Source organism: Benincasa hispida, chromosome 5 (assembly GCF_027475165.1).
Source record: "Benincasa hispida cultivar pf3 chromosome 5, pf3_genome.v1.1, whole genome shotgun sequence".
NCBI classification, from domain to species: domain Eukaryota; kingdom Viridiplantae; phylum Streptophyta; class Magnoliopsida; order Cucurbitales; family Cucurbitaceae; genus Benincasa; species Benincasa hispida.
In genome coordinates this window covers 7,073,645-7,095,512 of record NC_143482.1, presented here as the reverse complement: position 1 = coordinate 7,095,512, position 21,868 = coordinate 7,073,645, and the positions used below count along the sequence as shown (strand labels likewise).

Sequence of the window (21,868 nt, the reverse complement as noted above, 5' to 3'; positions counted from 1 at the left end):
CACAAAAAAAAAAAAAATTAGTCCTAGATAGAGTCACTAAGAATCAAATACTTTAACCCTTAAATAGATACTTTCCACAATCTTTAAAGTAGCTTTTTTTGCTATTACAATTGTTTCAACTCTTTATTTGTCATCAAAACCTTGACTTTAGTATTATTGGAGTTTAATATAGATTGAACTTTTTCAAGAACTGTCATCAATTACTTGACTTGAGGATTAGAGTTGCTTTGATGGAACAAAAGTTCTGAACTTTCTCGATACTCTTACCATTTTGTCAAGTCAACTAAAAATAAAACATATTTTCACATCTCCAATATTTTGAATTTAATACTAAACTAATTAATTGCTATTACATTAACCTTCAAGATAAATTAACAAATTAAAGCAAATGGAAAGCTTAGCATATTTTATTCAACCTCTTACTAAAAAAAATTAATTAACAAACTATTTAAAAAGAAATACAGTACTTTGTAGAGATGGAGGATTGAACTCCGGACCTCAAAGAAGGAATGCATGTCAATTACTACTAAACTAAGTTCACTTTAACCTAAAAAGAGAAAATAGATATTATATTATATATATACACACGGATGAAGACAACAATTAAAGATATATTGATCTCAAATCTCAAGATACATGGTAGAAAGACATCTTCTTGGAATGTTTTGAGCATCAATATACTATATGAAACATCCAAACCATTTTGAAGAAAACTAAAATTAACTTTAAAAAAATCCTCAAATCCTTCATATATTTCTTATTAATAATAGTAAAAAAAAAAAAAAAAATCCCATGCTAGCCACACCCATATCCCCATGCATTTTGAAGCTTTGGTTTGAAAGAACCAAGACTTTTGTGTCAAGTAGAAGCAATGTATCACCACTAAATTAGGGTTTCTGTTTGATAAAATCAAACTTACATCTCACATTTCATGCATTGGATTAAAGATGAGATTTTGAAAAGCACCCATATTGGAATAAAACACACCCTTTTTCATTTTTTTAACTTAGATTTAGGATCTTGTTAGGGAATTTAGGGTTCTCCCATTCCCCAAGGGATTGCCTAGGGTTTTCAATACTTAATATATCTTCTTTAAGCTTTTTAGTGCATGACCCACCTAATGAAGCCACAATCCAAGGCTTATCTATTTCTTCAAAAGTGGCTTTTTAATTTCTCTCTTTCTTTCTTTACATTACTATTATGTATGCTTCATCGAAGAGATGTTGACTCTTTGATTCCTTTTTTATTTTGAGAGTATAAGGTGGAAGAATCGAATCTCTAAATTTACCTATTCTCTTGAAGGCTAACTATATGAGTCAATTCAGTAGGGTTTGATTGATAATTAAGTTGTAACCAGCCTGAACTTGCTAGCTTAATGCTCCAAATAAAGGTATGACAAAAAATATTGTCTATTTTAAGCATCCGCATAGCCATATGACCGCGAACCATCTACATAACTCTATATTGTCCACTTTGAACATAAGACTTATGAGTTTATATTTTTATTCACTCATAAAAGAACTCACATCAACCGATATTGTCTCTCACTTATATACTCATATTTTGTCCCTTTCCTAATTAATATGAGACTTTATCATACTCCCAACAAACTTTAAGCATTGAGGAGGTTAAATAAATATATATATATATATGTGTGTGTGTGTATGCTAAACTAAAATTAAAAATAATAATAATAAATAAACCAAGACATGAAAAAGTAAATTTGTTATTTAACCAACAAAAAGAAAAAGGGGGGAAAAGTCAATATTAGGTGGTAAATAAAATGAGTAGCCCTTTCAATAGGAAGGTCTTTTGGCTACCAGCAAATTAAACTAACGAGAGGGAAAACCCCAAGAGAGAAAATTAAACCAAGTAGTTGAATTAATTAATTAGGTTCTTATCTCTTTTTAATCACTCTCTTTTTGCTGGTGCTTGCATATGTATTTATATATAGAAGGCTTGAATTTGCCAGAGAAAAGTGGTCTAAAAAGAGAAATTAAGGCGGTGAAAGAAAATCCCCATCAACAACTTAAATTCCAATGGACCCCAAATGGTTAAATGCTACAATATTGAATCTCTATCATTTTCCTTGAAAGAGATGTTAGCCTCTTTAAATTACTATACATACACAAACACCATAATAATGATCATATATAATCTATGTATATAGATAGAATCTAACCCTTTAACATGATGACTACATCTTCATATCTTTGATGTAATAAATAAAATATACAATGAGTTTAAATCAAGCATCATCGGGCCCATATCTTTGTGCAACCCATTCTAATAATAAGGCAAATATATATATACATATATATTGAATTACATCTCTGATCACTTTTGATCTTTCTAGAGGTGTATTGGGACAACTTTCTTGATTACAGCAACAATAATGTCATCAATATGAGCATATGTCAATTACTAGCTTCTATGATTTGAATACACATCAATTCTCAGATCTCGTTGTTATCTACTACATTCAAAATGATTCGAGGTTGAATCATATTATTTTTTAATCTTTTCTTTTACAAAAAAAGAAATATTGTTTTTCCTAAATCTTCACATCTCAAATAAAGACCGCTTTCTTTTAATTCTATATTTCTATTCCGAAGTAATGAATTGGATTTGTATATGCATTTTGGATGTTGCTACTGTGCAGTGGACAATTGAGATAGATCAAATAAAATTTATATGATTTCCGAATATTCTTTCAATTATCCTAACATCTATGTTTAGATTGATCTTGTATTCAATCTCTATATATTTGCTATTCCTTTTTGTACATGGATTTAGTTTTCGTAATTGGTAACGAAAGAGATTTGTTATTTCGATAGGTCTCTATAATGTGTTAAAAAAAAGAAGCATACAAAACGATATTTTAATGGTCAAAAATTAACATAGCTTAATTGACTACTATTAATCTCGAAGTGTGTTTAACTTAATGTTAATCATTTAAATATTAATCTGAGCATAACTAGATAGATAAAGACACTAATTATCATTTCAAAAGTCGATTATTGAGTTCTCCTTAACTCTATCCTCGTGAATTTTTCTTCTTTTTTCAAGTAGCATCAACTGTTTTATATCATTATGACATTTCATTTTTTTTTTGCAATTTAATTCTTTGAGAGAGGAGAGAGTGGTCCAAAACAAATGAGAGAGAGAAGTCATAGAACTATGGTATTTGACTTGCACTTTGAGTAAAGAGAAGATATCTTAATCTCAACTTTTAATAAAACTGTATGCTTAAATATTGTCACTTTCCAATTTTTTTTTTTTTTATCCCTAAACTAATTTGTAAATTTCAAAGCCCCTCTTTAAGAGCTTTTAAAGACCCGTTTAATAACGTTTCATTTCATGTTTTTTTTTGTTTATGTTTCTCATTTTTTAAGAAACTGACTTATTTTATAACCATTTATGTTTCTTGTTCCTAAAATTTGAGAAACGTTCATAAAAATGAGACCAAAATTGAAAAACTACTTATTTCATTTCTATTTTATTTAAGGTTGTTCCTATAACATATCAAAGTAGAGACTTGGCTAACTGGTGAGAATATATGTCCAAATCACTCTTTAGCTTTCATGATCTTAGACTAAATCTCACAAGACTTTTTTATTTTATTTTTCTCTCTTTGTTTTATATTTCCTTTTTCTTTATACTTTTTTATATTTCTTTTATTCATATTTCTTTTTTTCTTTCTTTCTTTTATATTTTCTTTTTCTCTATATTTATGGATCAAAATATTTACAAATACAGCAAATTTAATTTTGAACTTTGAATTTTCAAACATTTAGATTTATATATTATATTAATTTTCAATTTTCAAATTTTCATTAGGGTTGTTTTTAAATATAGGAAAATGAACCAAAATATTAACAAATATAGAAAATTTTCACTATCTATCACGGTCTATCGCAGATAGACTATGATATTTGTCTATTATTTGTCAATATTTTCAGCAGTTTTGTCATTTAAAATAATTTCCCAATTGCAATAGGTATATATAAATATTTTTTGAATTTTGAATTTTAAATTTTTTACAATATGCATTTTTATTTTTTTTTCAAATTTATATATATTTTTTCTTATATATGAAACCAATTATAATTTTACAATAATATAAATTTTGATTACTAAGATATTCATTTAGGTTACAACCACGACATTTACATAATATATAATTTAGTTAGATTTGAGTCTACATCATTTAAAATTCAAAATAAATGACTTAGTGAGAAATAATGTTGTAAATCAAATTTTAGCAACATATGAATGATAGAAACAATTGTATTATTGATATTAATTTTACATCGGAACTTATATGTATTAGATAGTTTAAATATTGGAAAATTATTTTTTATATTTTAATACATGCTATATATTCTTATATTTTATATAATTATATTATATTTAAACTACAAGATATAGGAAAAGATGTAAGGAAAAAAAATACAAGAAACGAGAAACAAGAAATAATTATCAAATAAATTTCTGTTCTCGTTTCTTTTTTCAAAAAATAGAAAACAAGAATAATTATCGAATATATTACTGTTTCTTGTTAAAAAAAAAAAAAAAAAAGGAAACAGGAAAACGAAAAATAGAAAATAGGAAACAAAAAATTTACCAAAAGGGCGCTAATTTTTATCTTTTGGTATATGATCCATTTTCTCTGCTTTTATTATCTTTTTCCACCATCAGATTAAAAGAAACACACATTTTTTTTAATTCCTTCAAATGGAGAAAAGGCTTTTCCTTTGATAATGTATGCTTTTCAAAGTCAATTCTTGGCTTCTCACAAACTCATTACTTCATTCCTTTTTGTGTTTATTATATGCCAAATATATCCTCTATGATTTTCCATTGATTATAAAAATCTATCTTCAGTTGTGGTCTCCATTCAACAGCAGCACAACAGATTATATAGAATCAAACACTTTACATATGAAAACTACTAAATTAATGTACCAACCATCCTTATTCTTTTACAAGATAAGGGATTTTTTTTTTAAAAAAAAAAATGTTCAATCAATCATTTGATTTGATGTACAATTTAAATATTATTCATTGGTTGCAAGTTGGAGCAACCAATCTCATTTTAAACCAGTGAAATTTTTAGCTCAATGTAGAAAGTTAAAATTTTGGTAAGGAAAACTCGGAAAAAATTCTAATACTACAACAGTATCATTGCTATTAGCATAACAATTGATACATCATAAGTTGGCCCAACCCAATCTTCTCGTACTAGAATTGGCTCCTCGCAGTTCTCCCTTTTAACACCAATGGTAGATAGTAAATAAATTATCTCACGACGCCATTTGTTCACACTATACATTTTTAGTAGACCACGCATTAATATTAGTGAATCTTACTCTATTTTTAAAAGTATACCAACATGGCAAACAATAAATGAAAAAAATACATAAAATTTCTCAAAAAAAAACTCTTTGGTTCAAGAGTAGGAGGTTTATATATATATAATTTAGTAGTAATCATCATATACTCCTAAAATCAAAGATTTTAATCCCAACCTCGAAACTTATTGAACTCAATAAAAATATATATATATTGAACTCGAGATACCTTATTTATATCACTTATAACTAAATTTTCAAATGTTAGTTAATGTCTTGTCCACCAAAATATTCTCGAAATGACAATACAAATTCCACTTCAAGGATCATGGTGTTACACATGAAATCAAGTGTTATTTAATTCAAATTAGGGGAGAAAATACTGAGAGTAGGCCTTTATTTTATTTATTTAATTGTCTAATAAGAGAAGGCCTAAATGAGAAAGAAGATAAATTGATAGCCCTTGTTTTCCTCCATTGTAGCCCATCAAATCATAAGGAATTTTGTCCACCGGCTTCTTTGTTTTTCATCGTGGCCACCAAGAAGGTTAGATCCAGCTCGACCTCTGTGTTTTATAGCCCACCTGAGCTAGCCTGAACCTGAAGGCCATTTAAATTCAAAGCAAAAGTATTGCAACTGCTTTATTTCATTAGTTCATTCGACTCCTTATATTCTAGGCCACAAAATTATGACAACAATTTGGAATTAAAACATATAAATCAGTACCAAAAAGAGCAAATTAGATTTGGGTTATCCTCCAAATAATGGAAGTATATCTCTAAGAGTTCAGTTAATACTAACATAAATCTTAATCAATTACCCAATCATTGTTTACATACAAAAATGGAGTATCATATTCAGAAGTATTTGATTTTTGTAATGTTTACAATTCTTGTAGTATGTTAATCCATATGAATTCAAGTCCTTCAAACTTGAATCAATCAAACCAAAATAGTTCGAGTAAAACTGATCAAATTTTCAGGGTGGTTGAATTTCTTTGGCATCCCTATTCTAAAAGCAAAGGAATCGGTTGAAGAAAAGAAGAAAGGAAAAGTAGATATAGCAGTTGACTATATGGAAACTTCCACTATTTTGTGCTTTATGGACAAAACATATCAAACAGTAACCTTTCACAACACCAATAAGAAAATGCTCTTTGTTCAGAAAATTAGTTGAACGAATATTGAATAGCTTAGAAATGAGACAGCATCAAAGAAAGCTATAGTGAAATTTCAGTGACATAGAATTTTGAAGTGACTGAGGTCATAAGGGGAGTGATTTTGGGCTATGTAGTAACACAGAATTTAACTTTGCAGTTTGAACTAACCTTTAATCAGTGTTCATAAGCCATTCTTTCCAACCAATATTGACTTGTTTGTTTCTAATTCTGACTTTTCATTGTTCATCCTGTACCCATTCTGCTTGGAACTAGAAAATCCCCAATACCCATATCTTTCTCTCAAAATGATCTTTCACTCAAAAAGAATCAACTCCCACAGAACACCCCCCAAAGAAAAAGGCTAGAAAAAACAAACCTAGAACTTTAGGTAAAGGCCCATACATCTATCAATCATGTTCAACAAACATCTACATTGCTACTTGATGTAATGGATGGGTAAAATTTGTCCCACCTATGGTATGGGTTGTTATATACATATATTTATTAATATTTGCAGCTTTAAATGGTTTAATTTATAAATAAAAAAGTTAGTACTCAGTTCTCACAATCCCACCATCCATTTGATCGTATCCGATGGAAAAGAAAATTGCTAATTGGTTATTTGTCAATAAATTCCTCGTTGAATATTACACCAATTCTCATCAAACTAAACAGTAAAGACAGGCATTCCTAGCAAGTTAGTTTCAATATTATTATATAATCATTTCAAAGGCCAATCTATTGTGAAAAATTTTGTACAGTAAACTTCAACTTGAAAGAAGGAAAAAGAAAACAACAAAAAGCGGAATCTTTTCTGCATTCAGAAAGAAAATCACAAGATTAGAGATAGCATTTAAAAACCATTGGAATCTACAGCTAAGTGGGTGTAGGGGAGAGGTCATAACACTTTAGAGCCAACCTCATAGAATCCAACCAATGCAGAATTTCAGCATTTGGGTCTTCCTCAACCACAACATCTGACACTGTAATCTGCACCACTCCTCTATAGCTGCTCAATTTCCCCCGAACCCTAGCAACAATCCCAACCCTAATTTGGGCTGCGAAATGGGTCGCCACGTTTCCCATTATTCGAACATCTGGCTGATGGCGGGAAGCAAAATAAGGCGATGTGAGATGATTTAGCCACAGGATGCAACCGACACAGGCGGTACCATCGTCGACGGAAAATTTAAGAAACCTGTTAGGTTTCAGGTCACGAGAGACCACAACGCCGACGATCTCTGAACAGGAAACAGCATAGCCATTGCGAGAGAAAGAAACTGCATCAGAAGAAGAGGAAGAAGAGGATTTTTGGTTGAGGGAATTAATGTCGAAACCAAGAAGCTTGATATGGGTGTGGTAGAGGGAGAGGCGTTGCCGTTGGTTCATCGGAAACCTAATGTGTAGTTTTCTGATTCTGGCTGAGTTAAATTTCTGGCCCATTGGGCTTTTATTGGGACTTTTTCTGTAGATTCATGAGGGCCCAATTGAAATTCATGGATAGGCCCATTGAGAAGATTAAGAAAGGGCTACGATTGACAGGAGACAACGCAAGGGAGGGTACAGAAGAGACATCTGACAAAAGAAGTCAATGTCTGAGGGGGCCACCTCATACTTTTATACTTTATTCTATTCCCAAGTCCTAACAGCATCATTGCAATATATAGGATTTTTTTTTTCTTTCTTTTGGCTAAATAACAAAGAAAAAAAAAAAAAAAAAAACCTTGTGTTTTGTAATTCTTTTCAAAATTATTCTTCAATTTTTTCTTCAAGTAGAAGTTATGATCTAAAATGAATGAATTTGACCGTGACATGAAACAATATGATGATTTTTTCTGAATCTTAATTGTTATTCTATGTCAATGCAATGCATGTTACACGCCTCAAATTTTCGTCATATATTTGGATGATTTTCTACTCTCAAAATATTTTTAAAATTTTTATAAAAATGGAAGGTAATATTTTAAATTTGTAGAAAAATATGTGGGTACTTTTTCAAAAAAAAAAAAAAAAAACAAAGGCAGGAGTACTTTTTGTAATTTAGCATTTTCTCTTTTGTCTACTAAGAAAACTAATTTGCACTATTTACAATAGCAAGAGAAAGAAAATATTTTTGAACTAAATATTATATACCTTCGCTAACTGTTAAGTGGAATAGCATTTTTAGAGACAAGTATATAACAACATTTTTAAAAAAATGCAAATATAGAAATCTTACCGATAATATAGTCTATCATGGATAAACTTCTATTAACAATATGGTATATCACTAATAGACTATTTAAATTTTGTCATATTTATAATTTTTTACGTTATGCTATATCTGTTAATATTTTAGACTAATTTCTATATTTACAATTATTCCAAAAATTAATTTGGTTGAAGAGAGACTTTGAAATAATTAAATAAGAATAAAGTTGGTTGTTATGAAGGTGGAATCTCGTAAAGGGGTTGTTTGGGGGCCAACATGAGATGGTATATTCCCACATCCTATATCATCTTATTGTTTGGAGGCCCATTATCCTATCTCACCAATTTTAATTGTTTGTGGGTCCATTTTTGAAACGTGTTTTGTATCTCACCGTCATTTTCCTTTCATATATCTATACTATCTCAGTCCTTGAACATACTCGATCGTTCATATTCGAATAGAACTATCCAGACATCAAAACTCTCCAGACATCAGAATTTCCCACATCTTATATCATCTCAGCACCTAAAAAGCCCCAAATAGTTTTTAAGATATATATTTTGTGGTTAGTTAACCTCGGAGAATTATGTTATTATGTTTAAAGAGATATAAAATATTAAGCTCTTGAAATTATTGTTTACAAGCATATTAACTTGTCAGTCCCAAAAGAAAGAATAATTACATAACAGTAACCATTAATTGAACCTCTTATTTACTATAAGAAAATAAATTAACAGTTCTACAAAAATTAAAACAAAATTGCACACACACAAAAAGAAAATAAATAAACAAATAAACAGTCTATACTTCCAAAGTTACAAGCCCCAATATTTGGGGAAGACAACTCTATCATTCATTATTTTGTTTTTTTGTATATAGGACAGAGGTGAAAAAAGTTCCCCCAAAACATGGGAACGGTGGCTGGTGGATGACAAACCAAATAATAATAATAAATAAATAAATACATAAAATAAAAATAAATAAAAGAAGAATATATCGGATAGTTAATGCCATTTGTCTTAATTTTTAAAAATAATGGTTGAGGATAGAATTCATATTTGGTATATTTAATGATTTACGATTATGATTTTATTACTTAAAAAGGTATACTATGTAGACTCTCTAATTTTATAGGTGCTACTATTTTGTATTATGTAACATTCTCTTTAATAAAATTGTTCTTTTTGTCCCTATAGATGTAACTAACACACTGTTAGTGAGCCAAGTAAATCTGTATGTCGATTCTTTACTATTTTATGTTTTATTTATTTTTCTTTGTCGATTCCACAACAACAAAATACATTAAGACTCTGTGAATTATTCATATTGTCTCTCGTGCACCATTAATGAACGTTAAGAGCTACAAGTGCTAGTGAGAGTGTGAGAGTCATGAAGGTGAGTGTGAATGAGAGGGTATGAGGAGTGCGACAACGAGAAAGTACTATAAGAGCGCAAGTGCAAGCGTGAGGGAGTGAGGAAGGAAGAATCCTAGATTGTGAAAGTACTATTGTATATATTGGCTTAGTCGAACATGAGCATGAGTGCAAGGGAGGGAGGAACGTGAGTGTAAATAGTGATGTTCAAATAATCCGACAACGTGCAACTCGGATTACCCAACCCAAAATGTAAGGGTTGGGTTGGATTAGTTTTGTTCTTGGGTTAGGTTGGGTTAAACTTTTTCTATTTTTGTTAGGTGGGTTAAGTCGTGAGTTGGCTAGAAAAAAATGGGTTTACTCACAACCCGAATTTTCTATATATTAATAAAATATATTTTATACATTTCTCTTTGTTTAAAATTTGATTATTTTGTATTGATTAATTTGTAAATTTTTAATATTTTTCTTTTAAAATTGTTATGATATTAGTTTGTATTTAAAGTTTGCAATAAGTATCATAGATATTTGGTATCTAGGATTTGAATTTTATGAGAATTTAGTTATTGGTCATGTGTTGTATATAAATTTACATCTTTTTAATTAAAAATAAAAAGAAATAAGTTATAACCCGACAACCCAACCTAACCTAACTCGAATTTTAAGGGTTGAGTTGGGTTAGGATAGAGAGTTTATTTGGTTGGGTTGGGATAGAGATTTTATTTGGGTTCTTTGGGTTGTCAACTTAACCAACTCAAAATTTCGGATTGGTCCAAAAAACACTTTCAACCCAACTTATGTACACCTCTAAGTATAAGCACAAGAGAGGAAGAGACCTAGCATGTGAGAGCAATCACTATTCATATGACCTTAATTTTTCGTTCACTAAAACTGTTGTTGGGAATGTGATGCGTGGAAAATGGAGTAAATAAATATGCGTTCATTGTTCGTTCTCCATGCGTCGCTGGTCATGTGTTGGACTAAGGGATATGCAATATGCGTTTAAGAATCGATGTGATGACCATGCGTTCCTGCCACAAGTTTTCTTGCTCTCTCGCAAAGTATAACGAAATCGCAAGTTTCTCGGGTGATCCGAGGTCGAACTCAGGGACTTGTGGCTAAATGTTGTGAAGTAATGTGTTGCGGCGAAGAATAAAAGAATATTGAAGTTTAAGGGGTATGCGCTACTCCTACTCCTAACCAAATAGATTAAGCAATGTAAGTAAGACTACGAGAGTTAAAAACACGACAACTGTTAACGCGTAATAAGATGCATGGAAAAAACAGATAAAATGGCGGGGATGACTTCATCGTATCAATAAGCTTGATCGCAAGGGTAACCCCAGCCTAGGAAGTCATGCGATTATGCTATATACAATTGACTAAGACGCATGCAATACATATGTGATAGTGTCGATAGGACTTATGTCTAAGTCTCTATTCTTGCTCACGTGCTCCCACACATAAACAAGGTGACCGCATACCACCGTATCCTACTTCTGGACGCATGCGATGTGACCGCATACTTTCATATCCTATCTATAGGGTGCATACGCTGTGTAATAGCAAACAGAACTTATTCTTAAGCTTCTATTCTTGCTTATGCGTTCCAATTTGACTCTTTCAAGCCTAGATTTGGTTTTTAGACTACTCTCCCAAGTATGTCCAAATGATTAATGATGCGCTCGTAAGACAAGGTAATCACATAAAGCATGGTTGACATAAGATTATTCCTATCTCTAAGAACACTGCTTACTTTGTTTAATGCGTTCCACTACTTGCCCTTTCAGGCAGTTAGTCGCCAATGATCAGCTCATAGACAAGCATTGCTACAGCTTCACACTAAGCAAATAGAATTTTCTCACAATACCCGCGCAATGCACACCTCCCGGTGGTTTGCTACATGCTTCATATGTCTATGTCGCATGATTAAGTATGTGATACTCTAGTAATATTACTCAGTCGTTGCAATGAAAGTAAAGGATAATAAGAAGAAGTAAATGAAAATGGAATCGAAGGAAATAGAGAAATGCATTGATCACAATATGTATTAATCTCTTAAGCCACAATGTAATACAACACAGAGATAGAAGAGATATGGAGGGCCAGATGGGTAATGTCTTGCTTCCATCAGATGTGTGTCAAGGCTGCCGGTGGTGCCATGGATGGGCGGTGGAGTAGTCTCGAGATCTATCTCCGGCAAAGCTCCGATCGTCACTCGGAATGGTAGGAATGAAGAACTCTCAAGAATATCTTCTCACTCTTTCGTCTAAATCACGAGGATCTGCCCTAAGGCAGAAGCTCAGATGAATTGAAGTTGGGCTCTGAGGCTTCTATTTATAGAGCTCGATCGCCGACAGCATTAATGGTCCTTCTCTGAATTTTTGTTGCTAATGGCGTGATAGACCTGCTCTGAATCTCTGCTACTAATGGTGTGGTAGGTGAAATGTCAACATCATATTTTGATACTCCCAAGGTAGGCATTCATGCTTTGTTTCCGAAGTACCATCGCATTCCACCACCCTTGCGTTCATCCCTCTATTATGGTTATTACTCTGTAGCTACAACTTTTATGCGATGGATGCATGCGGTTAATGGCCGCAACATCCATGCGACGAATGTATGTGATCGCCTTTTGTGATGGTGGGAATCACCGCATGCGATCGATTCCTGCATTAGCTACAAAAATAAACAATTGGACGCAAAATAACGCATAATAGTGGGTTAGCCGAGATTTTCATTGTTGATCAACGCAAGCTCATTTTCTCATGAATTCTTAGAATAATCAACGCATATTCTTCTTATCATCCCTCATAATTCTAAATAAAAGGCCTATAATAATGTACATTTCTGCCCGTCATCAAAATGCGATTAAAATCCCACATTGGCTAGATAAAAGCATGATCAATTGGTACATAAGTGAAGACAACTATCTCCATTACTAGTATGAGACCTTTTAGGGTGAAACTAAAAGCAAAGTCATAAGAGTCTATGCCCAAAAGGCTATGAGTGCATCCTCACGTTAATGGTAAAGTGTAGTCCATTATTTTAAAAAAATTGGATCAAACGTCATTAACTATCCAAAAATTAGGTCATTTGTAAAAAAAAAAGTGATCTTCGATAACTATCCAAAAATTAGGGGCTAAAAGTTAATGTAGGTATTGATAGTATAGATTATCCCGTTATCCATATTAAAAGGCATGGTTGTTTTTTTTTTTTTTTTCCCCCTTTCTTTCTTTAGTACAAATATAGAGACAAACAATAAAGGAACTTAAGAAATCAATAAATCATGAAGCAAAGCAGAATCTGCCATGAAAAGTGATCTTCGAGCCAGATCGCCAAAAAATGAAATCTTTAAGCATGATATTTTATTTTTAGAATAGGTAATATTATTATACAACAACAAAGGGGATCCCACAGCCCGGGATCAAGGCATCAAAGCAAAAAAGCACAGACAAAGACAGGGCAACAAAACCAAAACAAAGCCAATAGGATAAGACCAAAACAAAACCAACACATAAACGCAAACTCACAAACCACCAAGATACAAGACTTTAGAACCCAAAACCCCATAAACTAGGGGCTACAACAAAACAGAGAACAATGTGAAGTTCAAAAAGAAAAAGCATCCATACATACACTAGATAAAACCAAGAAGGTCAACCCGCCAGGAATTAGTACGAGTACGAACCGTAGAGACCATAAGGTGAACCAGAGCAGACACTGATCTTGGTCGACCTCCATACAACCACCGATTACGCTCCTGCCAGATGTAGTATATGGAAGCACACCATAAAACACGGAACAACTTACTATGCACCCCTTTACCCGACCCCACTCGGCATAACCAACTCAACTTTACATTCCAACCAGCCACTCGATGCATCGAACCCAACTGGCGTACTACACTAAACCACACCTCTCTCCCAAATCCACACTCAAAAAATAAATGATCTCGCGACTCCATACCTCCCCCACACAGAAGACACCCCCCCTCTGACAACATACCCCAACTTTTCAACCAATCCTGCGTACCCAACCTGTCCCTCACTGCTAACCATGCACAGAAGAAGTGACGCGGAATACCACCCATCGTCCACAAAATACTAACCTAAGACACCTAAACCGACCACTAGCATCCGGCACCCAAACCTAATAATCCTCTCCCCTCACCCTAGGCCCCACTTCCTGGATAAAATCCCAGATCTCAAGCAGCTCCCAAGCCACTATAGGCCACCTCCAACCTCCCTCACCATCTATGAACTCTGACAACCGCGCTTCCAAACTACCCCTTGCATCATGAACCACCATAAACCTGTATGAGTCCAAAATCGCGCCCCCCGGCAGCAAAGGATCCCACCAAACAAAACAAGACTATCATCAAACGAACCAAATGCTTGAATCTATCTCTACTTCGCAAGATAGCTCTCAAGCACCAAGACCTCCCAACCTCACTCTGAACAGCCCAGAATGACCGCCCACGCAAAATATACGCCTCCACCCACGCCACCCAAAGTGACCTCGGCTTAATTAAGATAAGCCAGAGCAGCTTCATAATAGCAATCTAGTTCCAAGAGGCCACATGCTTCACACCCAACCTTCCCCCCCAACAGCAAGCACACCTCATCTCACACCACTCGTGCACCACCCCGACTCACCACACTATCCTTCCATAAATAACTATGTAACAGACGATCAATCTCACGAGTTACACACGCAGGCAACACGAAGATGCTACACCAAAAAACCTAAAAGGGCTGTAAAACAGACCTAACAAGCTACAACTTCCCAGCAAAGGAGAGGGACTTCGCTGCCCAGCTTCTAATATGAGCTGTAATCCTTTGTATCAAAAGCGCACAATCCACAACCCTCAATCGACCTGCCAATAAAGGTAAACCCAGATACCTAATAGGCAACGAACCAAGAGAAACACCCATATATGCAGCTAGTTCCTCCGCCTCCTCCGACTCCACACACGCAACAAACATGGAACTCTTCTCAACATTTGCAACTAACCCAGACAGCTCTGCAAACTCTGTCAATATCTGCTTCATAAACTCCAAAGAATCTCTCTCAGCTACACAGAAAATCATCAAATCATCTGCAAAAACCAAATGAGTTAGGGCCAAACACTCACACTGATCACGGAACCTAAACCACACAGGAGGTTTATTCAACAACCTAGACAAGAACTCCATCACCATCACAAACAAAAAAGGAGACAGCGGATCCCTCTACCTCAACCCCTTCCTACCAGGAAAAAATCCTTCAAGGGAACCATTAATCATCACAGAGAACTTAGGTGAAGTAACACAAGCCCTCACCCAACTAACAAACTAAAGGGGTGTACCTATAGCCAACAACACACCAAATAGAAAATCCCAATTCACCTAATCATAAGCCTTCTGAAGGTCTACCTTTAGCACACAACGCGACTTCCCTCTGCCTTCCTTGTAGCTACGCACGAGCTTCTGACACAATAAAATGTTATCAAAATCCGACCTACCCGGAACAAACGTAGACTAATTACCATTGATGAAATCAGGCAACCATAACCGCAATCTCTCAGCTAAGATCCTCAAGATACACTTATACATAACATTGCAACATGAAATAGAACGAAACTCCTCCATACATTCAGCTCCCCACTTCTTAGGGATGAGAGTAATAACAGTAGAATTAACTCCACCAGGCAGGTAACATGTCTCAAAAAAATTCAGCACAACATCATAGAAATCATCTCCAACCACACTGTAAGCAGCTCTATAAAATTCCACCGAAAACCCATCAGGCCCAGGAGCCTTCCCAGACTTCATCGAGAACAAAGCCTTCTGAATCTCCTCCCGACTCACTGGCCGGCTAAGTGCCTCCACCCTCTCCTCGGGCCAGCTAAACTGTACAATATCCTCAATTCGGGCAGTAAGATCCCTATACCTCACATGCTGAGCCCCTAAGCAGCCCTGAAAGAATTTTACCGCTACCCCTGCCACCCTGTCATGCACCGTTTGGCGAGTCCCCCCAGCACCCACGACTGTAAACAAGCCACTACAACTGCGACGAGAACGGACACAACGATGGAAAAAAAGCTGTGTTCGAATCACCTAACTCCAGCCACCTGACTCTAGCCTTCTGCCAGAGCGATGCCTCCTCCAATCTCGCCACTAATCAAAACACCTCAGTGGCCCGAGCCACCTCCGCACACACTGACTCTAAATCAGGATTCCTTTCTATCACAGCCTGAGCAGCCTCCATAACCTGCCTAGCCGCCCGTACCTCATCAACTAACACAGAGATACACCTACCAAACGAAGCACGAAAAACCCACTTCACTAACTTCAAATTTCGCACAAAACTAACCATAGGAGACACATCCTCAAACCTCCTCCACATGGACCTTATAGTATCAAGAAAACCCTCTGCCTCCGCCCAATGAGAAAAATAATGAAACGCAGGAGGTGGCCTACTCCTCATCTCCCCTGTAGAAACCAAAAGAGGGCTATGATCATAAATCCCCCACTGACCAACTCTAACCTCCGAATATAGAAAAGCGACCTTCCACGCCTCATTGGACAAGCATCGATCCAAACGGCGCAAAATACCATTCCCCTTAAGTTTACTAGTCCAGGTAAACCAATTACCTGTCACATCCAACTCAATCAAATCTGCCTCCAATAACACTTCATTAAACTCCTCCATCTCCCTCAAGCTAAGGCAACCACCAAAATCCTCCAAGCTACTACGAATAGCATTAAAATCTCCCAAAACAACTCCTGAAAGTTGCCATGAGGCACACATCAATCAATTGAGACCACAAGTTCCTCTTCTCACTCACTCGATTAGAGGTATATACAATACCAATATGTACCCTTGCACTAGATACAATATGCACTAAGGTTCCAGAAATGAATTGATCCCCACTGACATCAATGGAAAAATCATAGACACTCTTCCACCACATCACCCAGATCCTCCCAACTCTTTGCACACTATAGCTACACACACAACTCCAAACATCATCAAACCTACCCATCACCATACCAAAATTCTCATGACGAACTCTCGTCTCAAGAAAACAACATAAAGTAACAGATGAGGAAGCTAGAAAGTCTGCCCCCACCCTACACTTGACAGGGTCATTCAACCTCCTAACATTCTAGGAACACCAAATCATGAATCTTGCAAGAGATCACACCTACCATTTCCCACTAGGCCTTTGCTCAAACTCTCGCACATCCCATCATAACACACACAACGGATCTGGATCTGCCTGCACTAGAGCCAATGCCAACGAGTCTCCCCCCTTATCACACAAAACATCAAACTGATTACGATCATCAACATGTTTTACAAACTCCATTATTCCAGGGGACCCATAAACTACTATGCTTTTTAAGGGCGCCGTACCCGGTGACCCACTACCACCTCTATGCCCTACACCTCCTCTATCACGCCTACACCGACTAACCATAGTAAACTCTTCAACCCTCTTAGCGCCCTTAATCTCATCCACTAGGCCAGCTCCCCTCGCACCCATACCCAAGTCCTGCCCCTTTCTCACATTCTCAATTCCCTCATTCTTTTCCAAACACCCCTCATTGACTGCCACACTACATAACTCCTGACCCTTCTTCACACCCTGTTGCTCACACACCGCCCCAGTATGCCTAAACAAACTACAGCAATAACACCTATGTAGTTTCCACTCATACACAACTGGAATAATAAACTCCTGACCCCGCATTCTAATAGTGGCTGAAGAAGGCATTAACGAATCACCATCCACTTGAACACAAACCCCCGTATACGATAACTGTCGCCGCTCTCTTGTTGCAACATTAAAAGAGACAGGTTTACCCACGACACTAGCTAACATTGCTAAACTCCTATCCATCCACAACTCTAGGGAAACATGCTCTAGTTTAATCCAGATAGGAACAGAATGAAAAACAAAGGTTTCAGGAATAATACCCTGGAGACCACTATCGTAATAAGATGGGCTTGCCACCCAAGTGCCACAGACCATTCTCCAACACCCAATCCCTTGACTCTACCCTCTGAAATTTAAAGATGATAAACTGTTATCCAACAAGGTAATAGTTGGCATCTCTATACGTCCCCAAATTCTCTGAATAAGACGACAAATAACAGAATACGGGAGTTTGACATCCACAAACTGACCAACCAAAGATTTCTCCCACATACAGACACCCTCATCAATAATCTCCTCACAAGGTTTAACAATAACTTTATCATTTTCAACCAATGGAGGAATGAACTCTAAATTACCCCTCAACTTAGACCCAAAAAGACATGCCCACGAATTTCCCCCTTTCACGCTAGATCCAGAACCACCAAAACCATACCCCTTCTCCAACCGAACCACCTTTGGACCAAACTCCCTAGCTAAGCCGGTTTTAGGAACTGGCTCCTCCCACTCACAAAGAACCTGAGTGTCCACTGATCACCCCTCACTTCCACAAAGCCCAGCCTGCGAAACCTCCTCACTGTCTAACTTCTGCCCCTCGAGCCTCCCAACTCCGGCCCAGCACCACGCGGCCCACCCACCAAAGCCCCCACGCCTATCGACCCTTTCCCCAGCTCCCCCTACACCATACCACTCCCTTCACTCAGCCTCAACCCACTCCCATCCAGGCACACTCAATCCAGCTCCCTTAAGGACCACCTCAACACCCCTCGCAACCCGATTTTCATCCAGGCCCCCAACATCCTCAAGGCTCCCAGACACCCCTTTCACTTCCTGCCCATCAACTAACTCAATACCCAGTCCACCCGGTTCAACCCTCACAACTCCAAATTCCTTCTTCAACCCAACACTCCTCATACCAGACCCTTCACCTTCCTCAGAGCGACCGTCAAACAACCCAAAATCCTTTACCTCCATAGAACGAGCACCCACTCCCACATCGATCTCCGGTCTAAGCAGGCGAAAAGGTTGATGAGCAACTCGCCCTCCATTCTTCTCCTTCAGTCTTAGAGGCGATCGCTTACGTACCATCATCACCAACTCTCACCGTGTTAAACCCACACCTCAATAAGATCACCGTTTGCCAACCAATAGAACGTGAAACGACACCACCAACTTCTGTCAATCGTGAAATGAAACACGACTGGCGAAGACAAAATGGCCGCTCCCTACTTGTAGTGAACGTATCAGCAGCGGCGAACCCTAGGCGAATCCTAGACGAAGCGGCGGCGACCCCTCACCTTTTCAAATAAAAATATTCCAACATTCACCTCACAGAATATTAATTCAAAGGAGATTAGGATTTTAATTCAGTTATTCTTTAAGCATGATATTGCGTTTGATCAAAAGGAAGCCTTTAATAGATCTAGAGGTATAGAGATCATTAATGGAATAAAAAAAAAATAGTATATGTAGTCTGTTGTTTATGTGTGTGGGTTGAACATGTTAAATTAGGCAATTTTATCAATAATTTGGCAATTCATTAAAGATTGATGAGGATATAGTGGGTGAGCTATTTATGATATACATTAATACCTTGACTAAACATTTAATGCTTGATAGTATACATGGTCCTAAGATGAGCACATGAGTAGCACCATAGATTAAAGCGACCAAGTTTCATATATAAAATTTAACCATATTATTATATGGTCAAAAAGTTGATACTTTTGTATAGATCAAATCAAGCCACGTGCTTGAGTATTGATGGTCAACAATCTTATGGCACACAAAAAATTACATGTCCTCGTCTCCACAAATTCTTCATTTTTTCAAAATGTTAATTAATAATCTATATATGAATTGAATTTCTGATCCATTTTTTCGTTCTTGCCCTTTATTTATTTCTCACTTTTGATGTCTTTCTAAGCAATGCTTTCATTATCACTTTTTTCTTTTCTTTATAATATATATATATGATTATTCAAGGATAAACTTACTGTTGAGTTATTATTATTATTATTATTTGGACAAAATGTTGGGTTATTATTATTTAGTGTACTGCATTTAAAAAAAATCATGATAATTAGCTATACATACTCTAAGTATATATAAGCATATATTATTTATGGAAAATTATCTTTTTAATTTCTAAGTTTTTGAGAATATGTGTGTTTAGTCCCTAAATTTTAAAATGTATCTTTTTAATCCTTATATTTATAAGAATAGACCCATTTGGTCCTATAATTTTTAAAATATACAACTAAAAATAGGTTTAGAAGGTCTATTTTTTTGTTTGATTTTTTATAAGTAATTATATGATATTTAAAATTAGAAAAAAATAGTCTTAGAGAGGATGTGATTTTTAAAAATTATTTTTCTAATTTAAAATTTTCATATAATTATTTAAAATAATAATATAAAGTTATCTGGGAGACTTTTTAAATCTATTTTTAAAAATTTGGGACTAAAAAGATACATTTTGAAAACTCATAGACCAAATGAGTCTATTCTTATAAATATGGGAATTAGGAACTAAAAAGTTACATTTTTAAAACTCAGGGACCAAGCATACATATTTTTCAAAATTTAGGAACTAAAAAAGTAATTTTACCTATTATTTAACTTCATAACACGTACCCGCCTTGAGTTTATTAAAGTGATTTTAAATTAGTTAAATTCAACCTTATACTATTTACAATTATTTTCAAATATGTTTTTTATCATTAAAATTCAAATACGACGGTTTGAAAATGATGTTTAAAAGTGCAAAACCAAGCTTTAGTTTTCATAGGCTCTGTCATCATATACGATAATTTTTCTTGCTACTTTGTCCGATTTTAGAAAATAATAATTATATTTATGTAATTTTGAGATAATTTTAAATAGAATTAAGTAAAAAATATGTACAAACTATGAATAAATTCTCTAAATTGATTCACTTTACGAAAGTTTATAGTTTAAATTAATACAATTATTCGTCTACGGTTTTAATTCATATAGCCCTAAAATTTAGAAGTATAAATTGATATTTTTTTCTAAATATTAAAGAATTTTTAATTATTTTTTTAAAAAAATGTAAATAAATCATACATAAGGATTATTTTGAAACTTAAAAAATTATGTAAACTTATTTATAAATATAGTAAAATATCATTTTCTGTCAGTGATCTATTAGTGTCTATCAATGATATTAGTAGATGTCTATCAATAGACATAGATATTTTGTTATATTTAAAAATATTTTCAGTAATTTAAAACAATTACTATATCTTTAATCAAAATATCAAACATTTAAATTTTTGTTCACAAATTGTTAACTAAACAAAGATGAAAATAAAAAAGAGGGTAGTTATAATTTATCAAAATAAAAAAAAGGAAAAGGAAAAGTGGAAACAATATAATTAATAGTAATTGCATTTGAACATGATGAAATTGAGTGTGTGAATGTTGGGATGTAGAATGAATAATGAGAATGGGTGGTGTGTTTTTTTTGGGTAGAGTTGTTAAGATGTGAGCAACATGTTTGGGTCAAATGATTATGTGTTGTCTGTTGTGAAAAACCTCCACTCACTCTCTCTCTCACATATTCTTCTATTTCTTGGAATTTCCAAATTCCATTCCCCACCTTTGTTTTTGTCTGTGTTTTTTTTTTCTCACTATTTTATTACACTATAAAACAAACATGCTATATATATATATATATATATATATATATATATTATTTATAAAAATAACGAAAAAAAATATCAATAGATATCGACAGACTTCTATCAGCTTCTTTACATAGTATCAATGCCATATTTTTATCAATTTTTATCATTGATAGATATTATTGATAAATACTGATAGACGTTGATAGACTTC

At 34.6% G+C, this 21,868-nt stretch overlaps 2 protein-coding genes across 3 annotated transcripts; both read right to left on the bottom strand.

Moving 5' to 3' along the window:
* Positions 1-5,562: 5,562 nt before the first annotated feature.
* Positions 5,563-7,971, bottom strand: STN1 (Nucleic acid-binding, OB-fold-like protein). 2 transcript variants are annotated; one of them, XM_039031338.2, is made up of 2 exons: positions 7,433-7,971; positions 5,563-5,990 (listed from the first exon to the last, which is right to left on the bottom strand). In XM_039031338.2, the coding sequence occupies exons 1-2, from the start codon at positions 7,954-7,956 to the stop codon at positions 5,927-5,929; spliced, it is 588 nt and encodes a 195-aa protein (XP_038887266.2). In that variant the 5' UTR covers positions 7,957-7,971; the 3' UTR covers positions 5,563-5,926. The 2 variants fall into 2 exon arrangements, with proteins under 2 accessions (XP_038887266.2, XP_038887265.2); XM_039031337.2 differs by having other exon boundaries at positions 5,563-5,953.
* Positions 7,972-13,606: 5,635 nt separating this feature from the next.
* Positions 13,607-18,100, bottom strand: LOC150035878 (uncharacterized). Its single transcript, XM_090313493.1, has 10 exons — positions 17,328-18,100; positions 16,933-17,222; positions 16,286-16,847; positions 15,608-16,128; positions 14,983-15,178; positions 14,736-14,811; positions 14,514-14,602; positions 14,251-14,392; positions 13,769-13,840; positions 13,607-13,660 (listed from the first exon to the last, which is right to left on the bottom strand). Exons 1-10 carry the CDS (start codon positions 18,098-18,100, stop codon positions 13,607-13,609), a joined length of 2,775 nt encoding a protein of 924 aa, XP_090169619.1.
* Positions 18,101-21,868: the final 3,768 nt, after the last annotated feature.

Bases quoted from the DNA above. Each gene is read 5' to 3' on its own strand.
- STN1 (XM_039031338.2), bottom strand. From the start codon at position 7,956: ATGGGCCAGAAATTTAACTCAGCCAGAATCAGAAAACTACACATTAGG. The intron at 5,991-7,432 runs GTTGGCTCTAAA...GAAATAAAGCAG, and splicing joins CATTGGTTGGATTCTATGAG to TTGCAATACTTTTGCTTTGA.
- LOC150035878 (XM_090313493.1), bottom strand. From the start codon at position 18,100: ATGGTCTGTGGCACTTGGGTGGCAAGCCCATCTTATTACGATAGTGGT. The intron at 17,223-17,327 runs GTGTGTGTTATG...CTAGAATGTTAG, and splicing joins CAGGCAGATCCAGATCCGTT to GAGGTTGAATGACCCTGTCA. The intron at 15,179-15,607 runs GTAATTAGTCTA...TGGTTTTTGCAG, and splicing joins GTTGCCTGATTTCATCAATG to ATGATTTGATGATTTTCTGT.